Source organism: Carassius carassius, chromosome 6 (genome assembly GCF_963082965.1).
Source record: "Carassius carassius chromosome 6, fCarCar2.1, whole genome shotgun sequence".
NCBI lineage: Eukaryota > Metazoa > Chordata > Actinopteri > Cypriniformes > Cyprinidae > Carassius > Carassius carassius.
The window spans coordinates 15,722,140-15,744,042 of NC_081760.1; the positions used below are offsets into that span (position 1 = coordinate 15,722,140).

Here is a 21,903-nt window from a genome sequence, read left to right on the forward strand (position 1 = left end):
CTAACATTTTCTATTTTTATATCATGACTAGGAAAGCTTTTGACAGGACATGGTAAGGCCATCTGATGAAACATGGAAAAATTATAAAGAAATGATTTAATAATAGATTATTTATTTGATTTTTGAAGTAAACAGCAATAAATATAATGGATGAACCTGCAACAACATGTCGTTATCTATTCCCCACTGTTAAGCAGTAATCAAGGACAATGCATACACATTGTGATACTTCACTATTACACAAGGACAAATTCATTCATATATATATATATATATATATATATATATATATATATATATATATATATATATAACTAATTAGCAAAAATCAGTGTAAAAATGTCCTTCTCACCCCGTATCTTACTCCTCAGGTGCTGGACATCAGTAATGTGCATGCTCTTGGTTTGAATACAGTACAAGATCCACGTTGATCATTCCTGCTACATTCTCTGTTATCCCTCAAGTGTTTGTAACAATAAAGCCCTGGGCAACATCTTGCAATGCAAAATAATTAATCTCGTAACTCCCTTTATTTCACAAAACAATTGGCATTTGTTACTAAATATAAACAATAATAACATTCTGGTGTATTGATGTCCCAGATGTCATTAATCTGATCAAATATTTTTATGTCTTAAGTAAAAAATAATCCCGATAATTAGTAATATGTAGTTTTTCCAAGTCTAAATTAAAACCCCATAACTGTCACCGTCCCACCTGTGGGACGCTTGGCACTCTTTTTTGTTGTTGTCTTTTTCTCTAAGAAATCTTTTAGTAATCATCATAAATCATATATCATTTGAAAGCTTAGAAGCTCAAGATTCATCCTGTGAAAACATTTTTAAAATCGGACATTGCTTTACCATGGAAATGGTACTTTAAAATCTAATGGCGGTCACCTCCCCCTTAGTGGGCAGGGCCAAGTGTCATAAAACATAATGCATTACGGTCTTCTAGAACCAAAACTTTTTATAATCTTGGCAACAAACATTGGAAAGGTCTGAGTCTCAGGATTTCATATTTTTGAGCTATTTTGAGATAGAAGTAAAATTCACAGAGAAATCTAGAGAAAATTTAATTAAGCAAAATTCAAAATAGTTTTGATGACTCCCGGTGGCTGTGTGTGGTATGACGCCCTAAATAAAATCTCACAGGAACCTTAATTTTTTTAATATCAACTTCAAATTTATAACATAACTTATTTAGACACAAGGCTTTAATTTTATACCAATTTTAGAGTAAAAACTGTTATGTAAAATATTTATAATAAATAAAATATAATAAAATTAATATAGCGCATATTATTTTTAGTACATTTAAACTTCTATAACTTTTTGATACTTAAATATTTTGAAAAAATTCCACTTTTGCCAACATCTGCTAATTTTCTTCTTTAAAAAGAGACCAACCTTATGTTTATATTCCAAAGTGTTCATAAAATAAATGGGGGGTGACAGTTAAGGGGTTAGACACATATAAGCCTACCTAGTAAAATGATGTGTTTACCAAGAATCTTCAGAACACAATATTCACCATATTCATTTTATTGAAGCATAGACTATAAAGATGATAAAGTAGCATCAAGACAAATAAGATTCAAGGAAAATAATTATTTATCATAAAAAATACATTAACCTCATATATTAATCAGTTCACACAGATGAGTGATGAAATGTCCTTAAAAGACACACAATCCCATCCAGTCAACTGACACAGATCATGTGATACATATAAGACATTTGACACGGTTTCAGAAAATAATGATTCCCATCATCACATCTAAACTGGTTTCATGTCATGATCTTCTTCTCTTGTGTCTGGAAACAGTTTGTGGTTGATATCCAGCACTGATGTGGTGTAGCTTGTTCTCAGCCAGAGGATCTCTCAGTCCTAACATCCCAGACCTGGTCAAAGTGAAACAAACAATCCAGATGAAGTTGTTTAATGGACAGAGAGCTCAGCTTATGTTCTGTGTGATTGTAGCAGTGTGAGCAACTATGACCCTTGTAGTACTGTACACTTACCATTCTTCAAGCTGTTTTGAGACCTTTTGAGAAGCTTTTTCTCTGAAGACAATTTACCACATCCTCTTCTTTCACTCCTTTCAAGAGCATCACTTGGTCAAAACCCCTCATTTGGCTGATGAGACCATCTGTACAAAGTGAAATCGTTAAAATACTGCAATAAACAATTTCATTCTGCAAGAGTTAAGAAAAAATTACAGAGGCAAAGGACTTGCTCATGAGACTCCATTAGCATGTGTAGTTCTCAGAGACTCTAGAATTGATCTAATGTTGCAGTAAATGTTTTTTTCCCCTCTAGAATCTTTCTCCAAAGTTCCTGACTTCTCTCACAAATGTGTTTTAGTCTGTGCAGTGTAAGGCCTGGCTTCAAACCAATCAACTATCAATCCACAATTTATAACACAACATTTACAAAACAATGAGATAATGTCAATTGGTGTTTATATCAACTAAACCACTTTTAATGACACTTGTATGCTTTTAAGAAAAACAGGTGGTGTTTTTAAAAAACTTAAATATACCAGAGGACTTCTGTTTGCTTGAGCACAAGATGGCCGTCTTCATTCCTCATCCTGATCAAATCATTTCCTTGGTCTTCCTTATCTTCTGAAAAACAAGATAATCTCTACTTACTCTGTGTGTAATTAATATTGGTCATTAAACATATAATTAAGTTAATTTAAAGTAAGATTCAGACCAGAGCATTTGATGAGTAAATGTTAATTCAAAAACATTTTAAACAAATGTACCTGGGAAGAGCTGATCATGGCAAGATTCGCTGAGACTCAGTAATAGCTCTTTTAGTTTTTAGGAAGGTGTGTGAGGGTTGGCTCACCAAAAACTTCTGGAAAAGAAGAGCAGCATTATCTGCAAACAATACTGTAAGACAGAAATATTATTTCATTACATGCAACTTATACATTACTATATACTTTAACTTATACATTACTTATACATTATTTTTTAGACCATGAAAGCATCCTCTGCAAAGATGCTGTATAATTAATTGCTGTATAAGTCATTAATAGCAAGCTATATTCATATGAGTTGGTTTAAAAATTAATACATGCTAATAGGGCTGTTATCAGTAGTGTAATTGATCTGGTTCTGACAAATTAATCAAAGATTTAATATATATCACGTGACACATTAAACTAGCATTTCTAGTCATGGAGATCACGTATAGTGGGAACATGAACTGATGGGGCTTATTTGAAGTAATTTAATGAGAAGCCAATGAACAATATAAACTTTCTGACTGTGTGATTTTCCAATATTGTGACAGTGTCAGATGAGATTGTCCAGGGGCTTGTACAATATCATACAAGTGTTAAATTGAATTAGTGAATTATTAAGACTTTGATGTGCGACTGTATTTAGGGATCATTTTAAAGACTTTTCCCCTTTCCAAATACCCACTTGAGGTCTTAGTTCAATTCAATTCAATTCAAGTTTATTTGTATAGCGCTTTTTACAATACAAATCGTTACAAAGCAACTTTACAGAAAATTATGTTTCTACAATATTTAGTAGTAGCTAGTAGTTTGTGCACGTTTGATAATAATAATAATACAAGACGTAGTCAGCTAGATGATGAACTATCAATATTATTAATTAATAGTAATTATATGATGCAGTCACACATGTAGCAATAATTGTTAGTTCTGTTTGTTGATTCAAGGTTAGGATCATCTGGGGTCCTCTGAGGGTCAGCATCATCTCTTCTCAGGTGTTCTGGATCCAGACTGGAGCTTGTGTAAATCCTAGTTACCACGGGATGTAAATCCCGTGGCAAAACATAGAAACAAATAGAGACATCATTAGCATAGCTGCTGATCCAACAAAGTAAAATTAGTTTAACCCAAGCTAAAGAATAAAAATGCAGATGCAACTACACTCACAATTTAAGAGATACATTATTCGAATGCTTGGCGAAAGAGATGCGTTTTTAATCTAGATTTAAACAGAGAGAGTGTGTCTGAACCCCAAACATTATCAGGAAGGCTATTCCAGAGTTTGGGAGCCAAATGTGAAAAAGCTCTACCTCCTTTAGTGGATTTTGCTATCCTAGGAACTACCAAAAGTCCAGCGTTTTGTGACCTTAGGGTGCGTGATGGGTTGTAGCGTGGTAGAAGGCTAGTTAGGTACGCAGGAGCTAAACCGTTTAGGGCCTTATAGGTAAGTAATGATAATTTGTAACTGATACGGAACTTAATAGGTAGCCAGTGCAGAGACTGTAAAATTGGGGTAATATGATCATATTTTCTTGACCTCGTAAGAACTCTAGCTGCTGCATTTTGGACTACCTGTAGCTTGTTTATTGACGAAGCAGGACAACCACCTAGAAGTCCATTACAATAGTCCAGTCTAGAGGTCATGAATGCATGAACTAGCTTTTCTGCATCAGAAACAGATAACATGTTTCGTAGCTTGGCAATGTTTCTAAGATGGAAGAATGCAGTTTTTGTAACATTGGAAATATGATTTTCAAAAGACAAATTGCTGTCCAATATAACACCCAGATTTCTGACTGTAGAGGAAGTAACAGTACATCCGTCAAGTTGCAGATTGTAATCTACAAGATTCTGTGTGGTGTTTTTTGGTCCAATAATTAATATCTCTGTCTTATCCGAATTTAATTGGAGAAAATTATTATTTGTCATCCAATCTTTTACATTTTTAACACACTCTGTTAGCTTAGATAATTGGGAAGTTTCATCTGGTCTCGTTGAGATATATAGCTGAGTATCATCAGCATAACAGTGGAAGCTAATTCCGTATTTTCTAATAATATTACCAATGGGCAACATGTATATTGAAAATAGAAGGGGACCTAGGACGGATCCTTGTGGCACTCCATATTTTACTGATGATAAATGAGATGACACCCCATTTAAGTAAACAAAATGGTAGTGATCGGACAGGTAGGATCTAAACCATCTTAGAGCCTGTCCTTGAATACCTGTATAGTTTTGTAATCGATCTATGAGTATGTCATGATCTATGGTGTCGAACGCAGCACTAAGATCAAGTAAGACTAGAAATGAGATGCAGCCTTGATCTGACACAAGAAGCAGGTCATTTGTAATTTTAACAAGTGCAGTTTCTGTGCTACGGTGGGGCCTAAAACCTGACTGAAATTCTTCATACAGATCATTTTTATGCAGGAAGGTGCTCAATTGAGCAGACACAACTTTTTCTAAAATTTTAGACATAAATGGAAGATTTGAAATAGGCCTATAATATGCCAGTACACTAGGATCTAGTTTTGGTTTCTTAATAAGAGGCTTGATAACCGCCAGCTTGAATGGTTTTGGGACGTGACCTAAAGATAACGACGAGTTAATGATATTGAGAAGCGGTTCTTCGGCTACAGATAACAGCTCTTTTAGTAATTTAGTGGGTACAGGATCTAATAAACATTTTGTTGGTTTAGATACAGTGATAAGTTTATTTAGCTCTTCCTGTCCTATATATGTGGGTGCGATGGATGAAACTGAAGTGTTAGACGCTGTAGAATCTACATTCGCTATTGTATTTCTAATGTTATCTATTTTATCAGTGAAGAAATTCATAAAGTCATTACTATTTAACGTTGGTGGAATATTTGAATCAGGTGGCGTCTGGTAATTTGTTAATTTAGCCACTGTGCTAAATAAAAACCTTGGATTGTTTTGGTTATTTTCAATGAGTTTGTGGATATGCTCTGCCCTAGCAGTTTTTAGAGCCTGTCTATAGCTGCACATACTGTTTTTCCATGCAATTTTAAAAACTTCCAAGTTAGTTTTTCTCCATTTGCGTTCAAGACTACGAGTTACTTTCTTGAGAGAGTGAGTATTACTGTTATACCATGGCACAGTACGTTTTTCTCTAACCTTTTTCAATTTGATGGGGGCAACAGCTTCTAATGTATTAGAGAAAATAGTGCCCATGTTGTCAGTAATTTCGTCTAATTCATGTGTATTTTTGGGTACAAATAGCAGTTGAGATAGATCAGGCAGGTTATTTGCGAATCTGTCTTTGGTGGCTGGAACAATAGTTCTGCCCAGACGGTAACGCTGAGACATTTAGTTAATATCAGTTATACGCAGCATGCACGATACAAGGAAATGGTCTGTAATATCATCACTTTGGGGTACAATATCTATAGCAGTAAGATCGATTCCATGCGATATAATTAAATCTAGTGTATGATTAAAACGATGAGTGGGCCCGGTGACATTTTGCTTGACTCCAAAGGAGTTTATTAGGTCAGTAAACGCAAGTCCTAATGTATCATTTGCATTATCAACGTGAATATTAAAATCTCCCATGATTAGCGCCTTATCAACTGTAACTAGAAGGTCTGAGAGGAAATCTGCAAATTCTTTTAGGAATTCTGTATACGGCCCTGGTGGTCTATACACAGTAGCCAGAGCAAGAGATACATTAGACTTATTTTGCATGTCTGACAGTGTAACATTTAGCAGAAGTATTTCAAAAGAGTTAAACCTGTATCCTGTTTTCTGGGTAACATTGAGAATATAACTATATATTGTTGCAACACCTCCTCCACGACCAGTCTGACGGGGCTCATGCTTATAACAGTAGTTTGGTGGAGTAGACTCATTTAGACCAAAATAATCATTTGGTTTTAGCCAGGTTTCAGTCAAGCAGAGTACATCAAAACTATTTTCTGTGATCATTTCATTTACAATAACTGCTTTGGGTGTGAGTGATCTAATATTTATGAGCCCAAACTTTAAAAATAGTTTTTGTTCATTTACTTTACATTTTTCTTGGTTAGACGTGGTGGGACTGTTAGCAGATCGCTGTATACTTACCCCGGACTTGTGAGCGTCAGCCCGGGATGATTCCAGCGTGGCTCTCCGCTCTCTCAGCTGGGCCTGCCTCACCTCCAGGTCGCGAATCTGCTTTCCCACGGCCTCGAGCTCGAGCTGCACAGAGTGGAGACATTCATCCGCCATTAAAGCAAGTAACAGTGAGTACAGCAGTGGTAATGTGTGTGAATAGAGTATTAGCAATGTAAGCGCAGTTAGCTGCAACCACGCCAAAAAAAAAAAAAAAAAAAAAAAGTCACTTGAGAGTGTGTGTATGTGACAGTGCATGCACAATACTGTCCCTGGTCTTAATAATGCCAAAGCGCAGCGTCCTTAACACACACTAAACCTCTCCAATACTGCTCCGGAGCGCTTTACAACGCTTAGTGTATCCCATCATGCATCATGATTTGGAATTAATCGTGAGACTTTTTGCAGAGATCTCACAGGAGGTCACGCAAACCTTTCCAATGTATGTGAAATATTAATAATAATAATTAGATATTGAGAATAATTTAGTAGTAAAACAAAGTGTTGCAAAGATGGCAAGTGTGGGTATTTGGACCGTACAACAGTTTAAGAAACAACAAATGCTGTGCAAATGATAACAGCAGGAATGTTTGATAAAAGGGACAAACTATCAGAGATACAGACCAACCTGCCTCTGCAGCTTTCTGCCTTCTCCATTTCTGAAGGAATACCTCTTCACAAACACCACTGGGCTGACTGCTTCCTTTACGTCTTTTCAGCTAAAAAATAAATACAAGGGGAGAGAAAATAAAACAGAATTATATACAGAATGTTAATAGTGATCTGTGAGCAAAATATTTAAGATATAAACTAATATGAATGAACTGCAAGATGGGAAAAATGTTTTTTTTTTTTTTTTTTTGATTTACATTAAAAAGGTATTACAAGCATGGTACAGTAAATGTGATTACTGTGAAATATGTCATATAAAAGCACATTAAAACACTATCATTACAGTGGTACAACTATAGTTATTCTGGTGATTATTGTGCTATCACGAAACCATAGTAAAACTACAGTTACTGTGGTAAAAAACATGGTAAATGTCTTGTTTACTGGGTTTTACCTACTATTGTAGGTGTCATGGTTACCATGATTTTACTACAAATACAACTTCCATCTTTGAACCTGAAATGAATATAAAACGGATCCCAGGTCTATGGCACGTCACGTGACAGATAGAGTTTAATCACCCCAGTTAGCAGCTCTGTTCATTTAGTTAAACACAATGAAACTCAAAGACAGCCTCGGATGACCGATATAATACAGAGAGTAAACATAAGGCGCTCATCTGATTAATAAAGAAGACAGAATACATTTTATAACAGGCATTAAAAGAGCATATTTACTACTACTCACCCCACCTGCGGCTCTTGTAAACTGATGGCAAGTATCGCGATGTGTGCTGAATGAGACTTCTTGAACGTGATTTCAAAGCAATAAACATAAAGCCGAGCGGGGCTTATTCTAAGCCCATTAGCCACAATCCAACGCGGACATTCATATCACAGAATCTGACAGCGATCAGCGGCTCATCAGCGACAGCATTTTTAAGCAGCCTTTACAATAACCTTAATAAAAACTATTAACTTTAGAGTCTAAAGTAAAAAAAAAAAAAAAAAAAAAGATCTCTGCTAGTTTATTTATTTATTTATTTATTGGTTCTTTTTATTTAAACTATATTGTTTCTAAATGTGAAAATGTGTTACAGTTATGTGTCAAGGACTTGATATTGAATTCTGTAATTTAAAAAAAAATCTAGGCCTATCAAAAAAATAAAAATCAATAAAAAAAGAAAAAAAAAAAAGAACCATTGCGCATTTTACAGCAAAAAAAGTTTTAATATGTGTTTTTGTCACCAGAAACACAGTATGTTGCTCAGTTTTGTTACAGTAAGTTAAGCTCCAATTTAAAAAAAAAAAAATTTCAGTGAGTTTCTTCTGTTGTCCTGTGGGAAAAAAAAATTTAAAAATTAATCAGAAAGTATCGTGTTGATGCACGAAAGATGCCTCCAATTGAAATGCATTAGTTTAAAAAAACGTGCTGCAATCACGAAAATAACGAAATAAACGTGTCCATGCCACGAATAAATAGATTAAATTACGTGACCAAATCACGAACTGCCGTGAGACTGGGAATCCGTGTGTGGACCACGGAAGATGAGTGCCATTGACTTGCGTTAGAGTTATCCGTGATCTCAGCACAGACTCACTCCGTGCTCGTATCACAGATTTTAGTTAGGCTAACAGAATCAAAGTGAATTTTTATGATGGCAGGACAATGCAATAACTACAATAACTGTCTGGTTAACGTCATATGGCATTGGAAAAGAAACAAATACTTCAAAAGGTTGTGTTTCCAAATGAGAAAGCACGTCCGTTGAGCGAGTTCTGTACTCCGTCATTGAAACGGGTATCCGTGTGTGGACCACGGAAGGTCTGTGTCATTGACTTGCGTTGGAGATATATCCGTGGCCGCGTCACGGAATTTGGGGCAATTCCGTGATGGTTTCACGGATTTTGAGTTAAGGGCCCGTGGACATTTCACGGAATTCTGTGAGACCAGGTTGGTTCAGCGCCTCATGGATAAGATTCTGCGGCCCCATGCTGCATATGCGGCTGCCTACCTGGATGATATCATTATATTTAGTAATGATTGGCAGCGGCATATGCAGCATCTGAGGGCTGTCATGAGGTCGCTGAGGGGAGCGGGGCTCAAGGCCAACCCAAAGAAGTGTGCGATTGGGCGTGTGGAAGAACGGTATCTGGGCTTCCACTTGGGGCATGGACAGGTGCGTCCCCAAATTGATAAGACAGCCGCTATTGCGACCTGCCCACGTCTCAAGACCAAAAAGGAGGTAAGGCAGTTCTTGGGGCTGGCGGGATATTATAGACGGTTTATTCCTAATTATTCAGTCCTCACCAGCCCTTTGACTGACCTTACTAAAAAGGAGGTGCCAGATACGGTCCAGTGGACGGAGCCGTGTCAGTAGGCCTTTACCCAGGTCAAGGCTGCTCTGTGTGGCGGGCCGTTGTTACACTCTCCTGATTTTTCTCTCCCTTTTCTGTTGCAGACAGACGCGTCGGACAGGGGGCTGGGGGCAGTTCTGACCCAGGAGATAGAGGGGGAGGAACGGCCGGTGCTGTACATTAGCCGGAAGCTCTCGAAGAGAGAGGCTAAGGACAGCACCATAGAAAAAGAGTGCCTTGCCATCAGATGGGCCGTCCTCACCCTCCGCTATTATCTCCTGGGACGGGAGTTCACCCTCTGTTCGGACCACACTCCGCTGCAGTGGCTCCACCGCATGAAGGATACCAACGCGCGGATCACTCGTTGGTATCTAGCTCTTCAGCCCTTTAAGTTCAAGGTGATCCACAGGCCGAGTGTTCAGACTGTGGAGGCCGACTTCCTCTCCAGAAATGAGTGGGGTGGGGGGGGGGGGGGGGTGCTGCAGGCCGGATGCTTTCCCGGCCTGAGACGGGCGGTGGGGGTATGTGGCAGGGGGGGCGTGGTTTAGCGAAGTCTGCAGCGGGAGAGAGAATCAGGAGACGAGCGGTAAGTGAGTGGTTTGGGCAAAAACACCTGTCAGCACCTGTTTCTCGTTTCAGTAATTGGCGCGGAGAGAGTATAAAACGCCAGGAGAGACAGAAGCAGTCGAGAGAGAGACGGACTGCTGACGGGAACTGGAAACCGAAACCGGAACGAGTAAACTGGAAGTGTTGTGCGAACGCGTCTGTGTTGATGTCAGAGTAAAAGTCACCATTTGGTGTTTATAAAGTTTGTTACTTTTTGAGTTAATAAATATGTCAGCAGTCCAGCCGACCCCTTTGTCCTCTTCCTTTCCTCCTACGAACTACTACAATATCATACTGTCCTTAGTGGGTGGTACTTTTTTCAAACAAGGGTAAAATATGCATTAAACATGTTTTAAATTACAAATTTTAGGTAGGGGTTTTAATTATTTTTGTTTATAAATTATTATTGGTGACAGTTTCCAAATTATGCTAAATTAATTTGTTTAAAAGTAACTTTTATTGTTGAAAAATACCAATCCACAAATCCTGTGTCAATTCTGTTACTACATGTTATTGTCTCTTTAAATTATGCTTATCTGTCGCATCAGTATCCTAAACAACGCAAGATGATGTCACTTCCCTTTTGGTATTAAACTGAAGAACTAGGAGGTGTGTGTTTTGTTCTCTCTGAAGCCATGTAATCTTACAGGCACTTGCACCAAGAGTTCTTATATAGCATGTCAAAACTGTTTCAACAATCCCATAGGGAAAGCAAAGTTCAAAGATATTAACAAAAGGAGGTATTAAAAGTTTTAAAAATCATCTTTAGTATCAGGCCATGTGCTCTTAGCCTTTATGCTAGCATGTGGTGCTATTAGTAAAAAATGCTAAAAATGTCAACTCTGTTACTGTCAATTCTGTTACCAAGGTACGGTAACAGAATTGACCAATGTCCATCTCTTGGTTTTCACACTGCCCCTGCCTTGGTTACAATCACACAATGATGCAAACACACACAAAAATGCATAATGTGTGTTTATAGCCACACACACACACACACACACACACACACACACACACACACAGAGAAAGAGAGAGGCGCTGATCAATTGGGTTAATCTATGATCAGAGGATTTCAACACACACACATGCACCATCCACCCAAGCATGTGTGGTTATTTGTCATGCTACCGTACAATAATATAATAATAATGTAATACAATGTAATATAATGTAAAAATGTGTTCCTCAGACATGCCACTCTCTGCTGTGGAGAAACAGAGTAAATATCGAGCGAGACGTGATGCTACCCCAGAGAGAAGAGAGGAGAACTTAAAAAAGGATAGGGAAAGATGGAGGCACAAGAAAGAAATGGGAAGAGTCAGATTGGTTGCAGACTTAACACCAAGAGAGAGGAGGAGACAGCAGAAATACTGGAGGAATGCCCAGGCAGCCAGTCGAGCCAGGCGAAAGCAGTGTAGAGACCTTACCACTTCAGAGAATTCTGATCCACATCAGAAAAATAAATGGAGGTTGGTGGTTGATGTGCAATGAAAGTTTGAGTATGTTTTGTATTTGGAATGCACAGAGTTTAGTATATTAGAGAATTTAAATTTACTTTTGATCAGAGAACATTATTCTTATGTAATTTGCTGATACACAATCAACTATTTGAGAAATTATTTTAATAAGGCTTTTCATATACTTTTATCTGGTCGAGTATTTCTCAATAACTCAGCAGTTATTTTCTTGTTATAGGCATGTTCTGGTTGGTTTGGGTCAATTCTGTTACCCCCGTCAATGCTGTTGCCAGATGTGTCAATTCTGTTTTTAGTCTTTCATCTTGAATATTAATGAGATAATACATTGAAATATCAAACTACTTAATATTGTTATTTTTATATTGTGCAAGAGTAAGATATATGTTATAGTTTTATCTCTACCCTGTAATGTTCAAGTAATTTGATAAAAAAACAAGTGCACCCTTTGGATAATCCACTATTGCCTGGGGGTGAATCTAATTTTGAAGTTGTATAAATATAACATTTAATATCTGTTTTAAAAGCCTGAATTAAAGGACTACATGACAAATGAAACTAAAAAGATTTATCATTTTTTGATGTACTGTTACTTCTATATATTTGGTTGTTTGTCCGTGACAGAATTGACGAGAAAAACTATGAACAGGTGATATTTTGATAAAATGGAGAAAATAATAAATCTGTATTTGTATAGCACTGAATATATAAACTTTAAAGTGTTTTCAAGGTAATTCTTAAACAATGGTTCTGTATGACAACCTTTTTTTTTTTTTAAATTGAAATGCAAAAGCGTTAATCCAAGGTCTGCAAAACGACCGTAATTCAACCGTGATGAAGGTAAAACGGTGAAACAGCGTCGCGATTTCAACAGTGAATCAACGTCGTGATTTCAACAGTGAATCAACGTCGTGATTTCAACGGTGAATCAACGTTGAAATGCCGGGTGGGGAGATCTAACGAGAGATCTCAGTGGCCTTCTTAATCTTCTACTTTTTTTTTTAAATTTGAGGGGTGCATTTGACGAACGTGTTCTCGGCGGGCTGCAGTGAGATTAGCATTTGAGATCCAGCAACAGTGAGATTAACATTTGAGATCCAGCATACACACACTCACACACAGGAGGAAAGAGAGGGAGAGCGCCAGCTGGATTCGCTACTTTCATTCGGCTCACTGAGGTTTCAACTCGCGACACAGGCGGCTGTCTGTCACTTTCACCTGCTGAAAATGATCTTCAAAATCACCTTTCTGCTTGGATTGCTGCTCTGCGGCTGTCAAGGTAAAAAGATCAACATTTAACCATTTAAGTGGGCAGTCAAACAGCGGGCACAAGTTGGGCATCTCCAGCTCTCCTCGGTCGATCTTGAGGGGGGTTAATCGGGTGGTTTTGAGTGTTCCATGGATGGCATTGGATGAAAGACAACAGTTGTGCTGCTCTTTCATCGAGACGAGCCTGTGAGAAGAATAAAAGCGTGTTTACTGTTGATCCCTTCGCGTTATGTAGGATAATGATTGACATGCGTGTGGTCCTGCAGTTAAACGTTCATATTCAGAGAGCATCAGTGTTATCGACAAGCAGCGTTTACATGACAGATGTTATGAAAAATTATTTATTTGCTTAACACAGCGAACATTGTACTGTTAATAGAAAATAATGTGTAAGTCACCTATAGTTTTGTGAGGTAGGCACTACATCTGCGCCCCCTCGATCACTTCTCACCGTTATTTAGTTCCTGCGATAATTTTTGTATTATTATTTTTCTTCATTTGTGTTTGTTCTTCCAGCTTGTTTTCAGTTTTTATCTGTGTCTTATAACTTGATGGAGTTATTAATAAGAACGTGCACTGTAATGTTTTATAACGGTCGTAAAGTCCGAACGCTTATTAAATCCTGGCACGCGCGTTTAGAGGTGACACTTCATTCGTATATTTAAAACGCGACTGATTTATTTCAAAAGCCGTTTGTTGGTTTCTTTTGACAGTGTACATAATAAAGACCGTGTTTTAGAGTTTCAGCGCGTGAGAGCGAGCTGCGCGACGCGCTGGAAATACAACGCTCCCCTTATAAAGAAACGAAGGTGATCAGAACATCCGCTTACAGAAATAATTAGCTTACTTCTCGACTTCAAGCATTGTAGAACAGCTTTGTGCAGTATAAAGCTCGCGTTCTAGATTGGTCGCGTCGCGTGAGATGAATCCATGTCTGTGGCAGGACGACAGGTGGAGTAAGAGCGCTGCAGTGTCTTCAGTCCTTTTGCTCTTCAAGTGTAAACAGCTCTCTTTTTTCCCACCATCCAGATCGTACTATTGGGAAATCTTTTGGAAAACAAATCTTAGGGTTACTGTTTGTCTGACTATATAGCCTAGTTATAGTTATTAGGCAGGATGCGAAATTAACTGTTTTGCAAATCAACCATGAATGAAGTGTTTTACCAGCCATGAATCTTGTTTTTATTTCATAATATAACTTGCTATGTCTATGAAATTTAACCACTGTTGTTTCTTGAAGCTAATTGTTTTTTGTAAGGTAGGCTATAGCAGTGCTGGGCATTTTATACTATTGGATTGAGTTCAGCTAACCTGCAACCATACACATTTCATTTCACATTCCAGTTTGCAATGACAAATTAACTGTCATCTTTAATTTGGCCTTGAAATCTGACTCTTGTTTTTTTTTTTTTTTTTGAAGACTGTTGCTAAAATTATAATCAGTGTGACTTGTTTATTGTCAAAAGTCCATCTGACGTGATGTTGCTCATCACAGTGGATGGAGGATGGAAGATTGTAAAAAAACAGCTTCATTTGGCTGGTGGTGAGTGCTAATTTCCCACCCTGATTCCTGGCCTATACCATGTTGTCAAAATCGGCCTGATCAATTTCAAAATGCAGTGCAGAGCATTATGATTTTTTTGGATTGGCTTTATTGATTTTAATGGTTGACCAGCTGTTTCAGTGATCATATCCATGTTAAATACTAGATTGATTTAAGTAGTCAATTAATTACATTACATACATTAGCTGTGTCCAAAACAGATGTCAGACAGTCAGTGGCTCAGCACATGGCATTCCTCTATGATAAACACCTTGTAAGGTGTTAGATCAGTGATTTTTAAAGTTCCTGCAACATTTGTGATGCTTTTTTATTGTTCATGATAATACTTGAAGGCCCCAGAACTCATTTGCCACCTCTGAGTCTGAGAATTTTCAGCATTAGTGCATAATGTCAGTTTACATGTTGTACATCTATGATTCTTTTAACAATGATTCTTTTAACAATAACATTTAGATAATTTTAAATGATTTTCCTGGTTTGTGTTATAGTAAATGACTACGAAATATGTTATGACAAAAGAGAAAACAGCGGCACCCCGGCTAACATAAAAAACATATATGTTCTAATATTGTTTTGCTAAAGTTCCCATTAAGTTTCGAGAACATTATTTCTGAATGTTCTCTGGACATTATAAACATGCAGTTTTTCAAATGTTATAAAAATATTTTTCTTGGTTAAGCAAATATTAAATGAATGTTGTATTTTATCATTTTGAAAATGTTATGGGAATGTTACTTTTGAATATTTTCTGACCATTCTGAAACCAGTAATAACATTGAAAATAAGTTCAATCATCCAATAAAAACGTCTCAGAAATACAATGTTCCATGAACAATGAATATGTGATGTCTGTGCTAATGTTTTGAACATTATGAAAGACCAGGTAACTCTAAATGAATGTTCTATTACCTTTCTGGAATGTTTGTTCAAAACGTAGAGAGAACGTTCCGTGTTAGCAGGGACATCTATAATTATAAGAGAAAAAAATTGTAACATTGTCAGAATCCTGACATATTCAATCGTGTGAATCTGACAAAAATACTTGCTTTATTAAAATGTCATGCATGTGTGTGTATGAATGATTACTGATTATTTAATTCTGCAGTCATGGACTGAAGGATTGTGTCCTCAGGAAAGACTGAAAGAAAAGAGTGCACAAAAACACTTCATATTGAGATTTTCATCCTCGTCGTCAAAAAGTGAATTTGAGCAGCCTGGGCTGAGCTATTCTGAATTTCAACTGTTAATTTTGATACAACAGCACTTACTGATGTTCAGATTCAGATAGGTCATTATAATAAAGTGAGCTCGATTCTGTTAGTGTTTAAAAATTCCCATATTCATATTCTCCAGGTTGAATGTTAATGCTTGAGAAGCTCTTGAAATTGTCATTCATTTCATTTTGTCCTTTTGTGGTAAAGAGACCGTTTTTTTAAAGGCTTTTTCTCAAGAGCTTTTCCTTGTGAGTCCTTACACAGCATCACGGATATAAAAACATTCTGTCTTCATTCTGTCTTCACCCTTAGTGTTTTTGAGGTCTGGGCTCTCGGTGCAGTGAATTATGCGCTCTGCGGCATGGCTGCAGCTATCGTGTGCTATGTTAAGTGCCATAATTAAGAGATTTCTCTGAGTTGTGGTGAAGAATCTCAGTGGTGGGAGTATTAAAAGATTTATGTGGCTTGCCATGTGGAGAGTATACGTCTGAAGTGCATCTCCACAGAGATACGTGCTCGCTGGGGACAGAAAAAAAGACAGCTAGAGTAATGGTCATGCTTGCACAAACACGTACGCATGCAGATGCATGCATGCTTTCTGTAAGTAGAGTAGAGTAACCTTTATTTACCTCTGTGCCGGGGGAAATAGCCACACTTGCAGCAGCAAAACAGTTCAGAGGATTAAGAAATTTACAGTAAAAATAAAAAAGACAGTGTACTTAAAAATGCATTTTCATAATAAACCAGGGATATATTCACAAAACATTATCTTAGCACTAAGAGATCTCCCAAATAGCAGTAACAGTTCTTAGCTAAGAGGTTCCTCTTAAAACGTATTCACAAAGCTGCTGAGACCAACTTTTACCAAGGAACTGGGGGAAATCTTAAGCTAAGAGAAAGAGCGGGGTTGACCTTGTTGCTGTGGATGATGACATTAAGCTTACTAACCAGTGATTGGCTGATAGGGATTGGGTCTCTGTCAGTCATTTAGTCATATATAGAGTACAGACCAAAAGTTTGGTAACACCTTCTCATTCAAAGAGTTTTCTTTATTTTCATGACTATGAAAATCGTAGAGTCACACTGAAGGCATCAAGGGCTATTTGACCAAGAAGGAGAGTGATGGGGTGCTGCGCCAGATGACCTGGCCTCCACAGTCACTGGACCTGAACCCAATCGAGATGGTTTAGGGGTGAGCTGGACCGCAGACAGAAGGCAAAAGGGCCAACAAGTGCGAAGCATCTCTCGGGGAACTCCTTCAAGACTGTGGGAAGACCATTTCAGGTGACTACCTCTTGAAGCTCATCAAGAGAATGCCAAGAGTGTTCAAAGCACTAATCAAAGCAAAAGGTGGCTACTTTGAAGAACCTAGAATATGACATATTTTCAGTTGTTTCACACTTTTTTGTTATGTATATAATTCCATATATAATTCCACATGTGTTAATTCATAGTTTTGATGCCTTAAGTGTGAATCTACAATTTTCATAGTCATGAAAATAAAGAAAACTCTTTGAATGAGAAGGTGTGTCCAAACTTTTGGTCTGTACTGTATATTCTAGAATGAGGTAAATGTTCACCTATCATTCTTTGACCTCAAATGAGGCTTATTATTTGTAAATTAAAATATGTAATTTGTAGCAACTTTACATGGCTCACGCTAACATTAACCTAGATAAATGTGCACTATTAGGCAGATATCATATCAGGCACATTTTTCACATACAATTTTCTTGATAACTGAGGAAACAACAAAATATGTCGTCATTTTTGGTCATACAGATGAGAGTAATACATCATTCGAAACTGTAAAGGTTCTACTTTTATTTGTGTACACTCACAATATTAACAAAAGCTTTTGTAAAATAAAGAACACGAATAGGACACACTTCCTGTAGTTTCTGTCTCTGAACTGAAGCACGTCACAAAAATGAAACGAAACTCATATAGGCTACCTCCTTCACAGACATGAGATATATATCTATGAAAAACTTGAAAGGAATTTTAAATAAACCAATTCAAATTGAAAACAAATACTCTGTGATATAATCTGTATGAAAGGTGCATTTATCTCGAAAGGTGCATCACTGAACTGTGAGTCATCTTTGTTCTTGCAGCTGACAGTGACTCAGAAAACACAAGTTTATTAGTAAATAATAAAAATATCTTTTTGCAATGTTTTTTTTTTTTTTGATACATTCATAGTCATTAATTTGGCTTGTGCTTTGTGGCACGTTTCACTTTTTACCCAACTTCCTACTTCTTTGCCCAACTTGTACATGACAAGAATTACATTCTCTCATTACAATTCTAATAAAATGGAAATTATTGTTAAACAGATTGCCTGCGACAGCCATCTTAAGATGGTTTGTGATCTGGTCTTGAATACTTTGACTACTCCTAACTTTTAACAGATTTCGGAGCTACTTGTAGCCTTAAGATGTTTTGTGACTACTGCGCCAGATTTTTTAATTTTTTTGCTAGATTGATGCCAGGAAGTTACTATGCAAACAGATCAAAATAAGTGTATAGGAATTGTTTACCCAAAAATGAAAGTTTAGTCACACTCTAGTGACGATGTGAAGGAGTTTGGTTCAATAATTCACAAGTAATCCACATGACTTCAGTCTATCAATTAATGTCTTGAGAAGCCAAAAGCCAAAAATATCACAAACCATTGCTTGTGGCTAAAATATGAGTCCATCTTATGCATAATATCACTTTCTCCAGTGAAAACGTGATCTGGTCTGAATCAGGAGCACAGATCAAGCACGATTTACAAGCCAAAATGGTCCATAACAGTTCTAAATTAATAAGTGGGTGGATGGATTTTGACGTGAGAGGACAACATGGATTTACATTTTTCACTAGAGAAATCATTTCTATAGACTGTTTCATTCTGACGGCACCCATTTACTGCTCTATTGGTAAGAAAGTATCATAATGCTGAATTTCTCCAAATCTGATGAAGAAACAAACTCATCTTGGACGTCCCTAGGCTTAGTACCTTTTCAGCAAATTTTCCTTTTTTGATAAACTACTCTTTTAAAGTAGTAGTAGTTTAATCCTAGTGAGTAAAAGCAATACAATGAAAAAAAAAATTAAAAGTGTAGGATTTACTTTGAATGACAGTATTCACATAGAAATTACTAGTTAATTTCACAAATAATGAGAAAGAAATGACAAGTAACACACTAGATTAAACTTTAAAATGGAAATACTAAAATAGTATTTTCTTGTGAAACATAGCAAATATATAATGTTTTATTTAAACTTGGAGTTAAAAAACAACAACAACAAAAAAACAAACAAAAGAACAACAACACTGATAATGTATGGATAAACCTGTCAAGTGCAAACAACCTGTGTGTAGTTTAACCACTAACATTTTGTATAAAATCCTGCATTTGACTTCTTGCTGTAAAAGTCAAAGCATTTGATTAATGAGAAGAAGGAAGGACATACATATATAAACCCTTAAAAACAGAACTATATCAATCAAACCCCTCCCTCCCAGGGGAAATATGCATGAGCAAAATCATTTTAAAGTGTGGTCACATTCAGCAGGCCTCAGAGCTGCATAAAGTGTTAATATCATAGATGTAGATGCTGCATTCATATATTAATATGCTTTGATTCCCATGGGCCACAGAATCAGGGCAGATTTGCATAAATTCTGCTCATAAAATACAAGTAATCCTGAGAACAGCTCAGATGTTAACAACCTAACGAACATTGAATATCTGTTAAATAGCATAGGTCGTTTTATTTCTTTTTATTAATTAATTAATTAATTTATGTATTTTTCATTTATTTATTTCAATAGAGTTAGAATGATGTTTTCGTTTAGACAGTTTTAGACTTCTAGTATTTCTAGTATTTTTCACCTAAAAATCTAAAAAGAAATCCTAAAATGTTGAAATATAAATATAATATAAATTTTATTATTACATTTACACTTATGCACTTAGCAGATACCTTTATCCTAGGTGACTTACAATAGAAGAGCATAAGCAATTCACAGATCTGAAATACAATCAGAAATAGTAGCTACTTTGATAATGTAAAAAAAAAAAACTGTAAATACAATGCAACAGGCGCAAACATTCTAAACACTAAACATGCACTTCAGTTCCCCACAAAAAACAAAACAAAACAAAAAAAAAACCCTTCAAGTTCTAGGCAGTATTCAGTATAAAAAAAACTTTTATTATGAACACTGAGCTTAAAGTATGATGACATGCTTTAACTTGTTTAGCAAACTGTGTTCAAGTTGGATGTGAGGACAGGAAAAAAAATTTAAATCCTTATTTATTTTAAGGATTTAAACTGTAGTCTTGTTTAACATTATGTATTCTTCTAAATGCATTGGCAGCAGAAAAAAAAAAACAGAATTAAATAGCATAATTTAATATTAAGTAAATGAGTAAACTTTATTTAATAATCCAATTGAAAACATAATGCCATTGATATGACAACTGAATACCATACAATACAATGTTAATGCTGCAATTTCAGTATTCTTAAGGATTGTTTTGTAAGATCCAGTTGGTCTTGCGAAAATGTGATGATATCCACGCAAAACAATTTGCAGTTTACATTGGAGCTGCACAATTAATTGTTTAAAGATCACTTTCTCTTCTTGTTAAAAAAAAAGTACTTGTCATTGAATCATTCACTCAGGAGATTCCAATAGTGAAAACAAGTCACTGACTGCTTCATTTATTTATTTTATTTAATTCTGTTTCAATTAATATATTTTTTAAAGACTTAAGCAATGAACATTTTGTCAAAACCACTTGTAAATTGTTATTTTGCTTAGTTTCCTATCCTTTTTTCCCTTAAGAATTGTGAGATAATCGTGATTATTATTCTCATGATTCTCAATTTATCCAGAATCATGCAGCTCTAGTTTACATATCGTTTATTGCTGCATATAATAGATATATTATATTATATAGATATATAATAGAAGTTTAATTTCATAAAGCACAAGTTGATTTCAAAATGCCCCTACATTTTTTGCATTTTGTGTTTTTCTGTTGAATAAAAGACAAATTTTACTTATATGTTTCATCATTGAGGATTTCTTTAAAAAAAGAAGTTTAAAAAGCTTGTCTTGTTCTCGTGAACCCAGTCTCGTGTCTCGTCTCGTCTCGTCTCGTGGGATGTGTCTCTTCTCACCCCTATAAAATACATATAAATTCTCATAAGATCACATTGAAACATCATAATAATCCAATGTCTATCCATTGCGAATCCAGTCAATCAATGAACACTTTTTCAGCAAATATGGCACTTTTATCCAGTGCGATTTGCATTGTGTTAATGTGTAATACCAGAACTTAGAATGAGTTTATAAAATCTATGTGATTGTGGATGAAAGCAGAATTGAAATGTAGTTCCTAAATTTAAAGAAAGGAACATTTCGGACTCAGAAATCATGATCGAGTTTCATCTCAATGGAGGTCTTTGCTGTGAATCATTGCTATCTATTCCTGCTCCTTCGTTTCATGTGCACCATCACGGTGACTCATCAAGGCTTCGGTTTCCATATCCTCCTCCTTTAGTGGCTTATCCTGCTACAGCACAGAAAGCAGGAGGAAACACAATATCTGCAGACGAGTAGGAGATGCTTCAGAGGCAGCTGTGAGTGGGTGTCCAGGCGAACTTTCAGAAAGACACAGAATGTCAGTCTCTGTGAAGACTTTCTCACATCCACACTCATGGTGCGTCTTGGTCAATCCCAATAGGAAAGCGCAATCACTAATGAGATCGCTTTAAAATCTCGCTCGTTTCTCATAGACAGCGCTCCGATTATTTGGAGTGCATATACAGTAGGGAGCATTGCTTAAGTCTTCAGCTTTTCTCTTGAGAAAAAGACTTCGGTAATCTCACAAAATTGAGGAGATCTCAACAGTGTCTCAAG

General features: G+C 36.4%; 1 protein-coding gene and 2 long non-coding RNA genes across 6 annotated transcripts in view; 2 read left to right on the top strand and 1 right to left on the bottom strand.

The window, feature by feature from the left end:
* LOC132142418 (uncharacterized) overlaps nucleotides 1-21,903 on the top strand; it is a 1,026,371-nt gene that overhangs the window by 8,306 nt on the left and 996,162 nt on the right. The gene's annotated exons all lie outside the window — the stretch shown is intronic.
* LOC132141891 (uncharacterized) lies at nucleotides 1,617-7,880 on the bottom strand. 2 transcript variants are annotated; one of them, XR_009433957.1, is made up of 5 exons: nucleotides 7,503-7,880; nucleotides 2,774-2,903; nucleotides 2,546-2,627; nucleotides 2,025-2,152; nucleotides 1,617-1,904 (listed from the first exon to the last, which is right to left on the bottom strand). It is a non-coding gene; the product is annotated as an uncharacterized LOC132141891 (long non-coding RNA). The 2 variants fall into 2 exon arrangements; XR_009433956.1 differs by having other exon boundaries at nucleotides 1,619-1,904; nucleotides 2,546-2,630.
* The window catches only part of LOC132142416 (neural cell adhesion molecule 2-like), a 409,999-nt gene continuing 401,054 nt past the window's right edge, over nucleotides 12,959-21,903 (top strand). For all 3 annotated transcript variants that reach the window (XM_059552267.1, XM_059552269.1, XM_059552268.1), the window contains exon 1: nucleotides 12,959-13,206. In XM_059552267.1, the coding sequence (XP_059408250.1) occupies nucleotides 13,155-13,206 (52 nt within the window). In that variant the 5' untranslated portion in view covers nucleotides 12,959-13,154. The remainder of the gene's footprint in view (nucleotides 13,207-21,903) is intronic.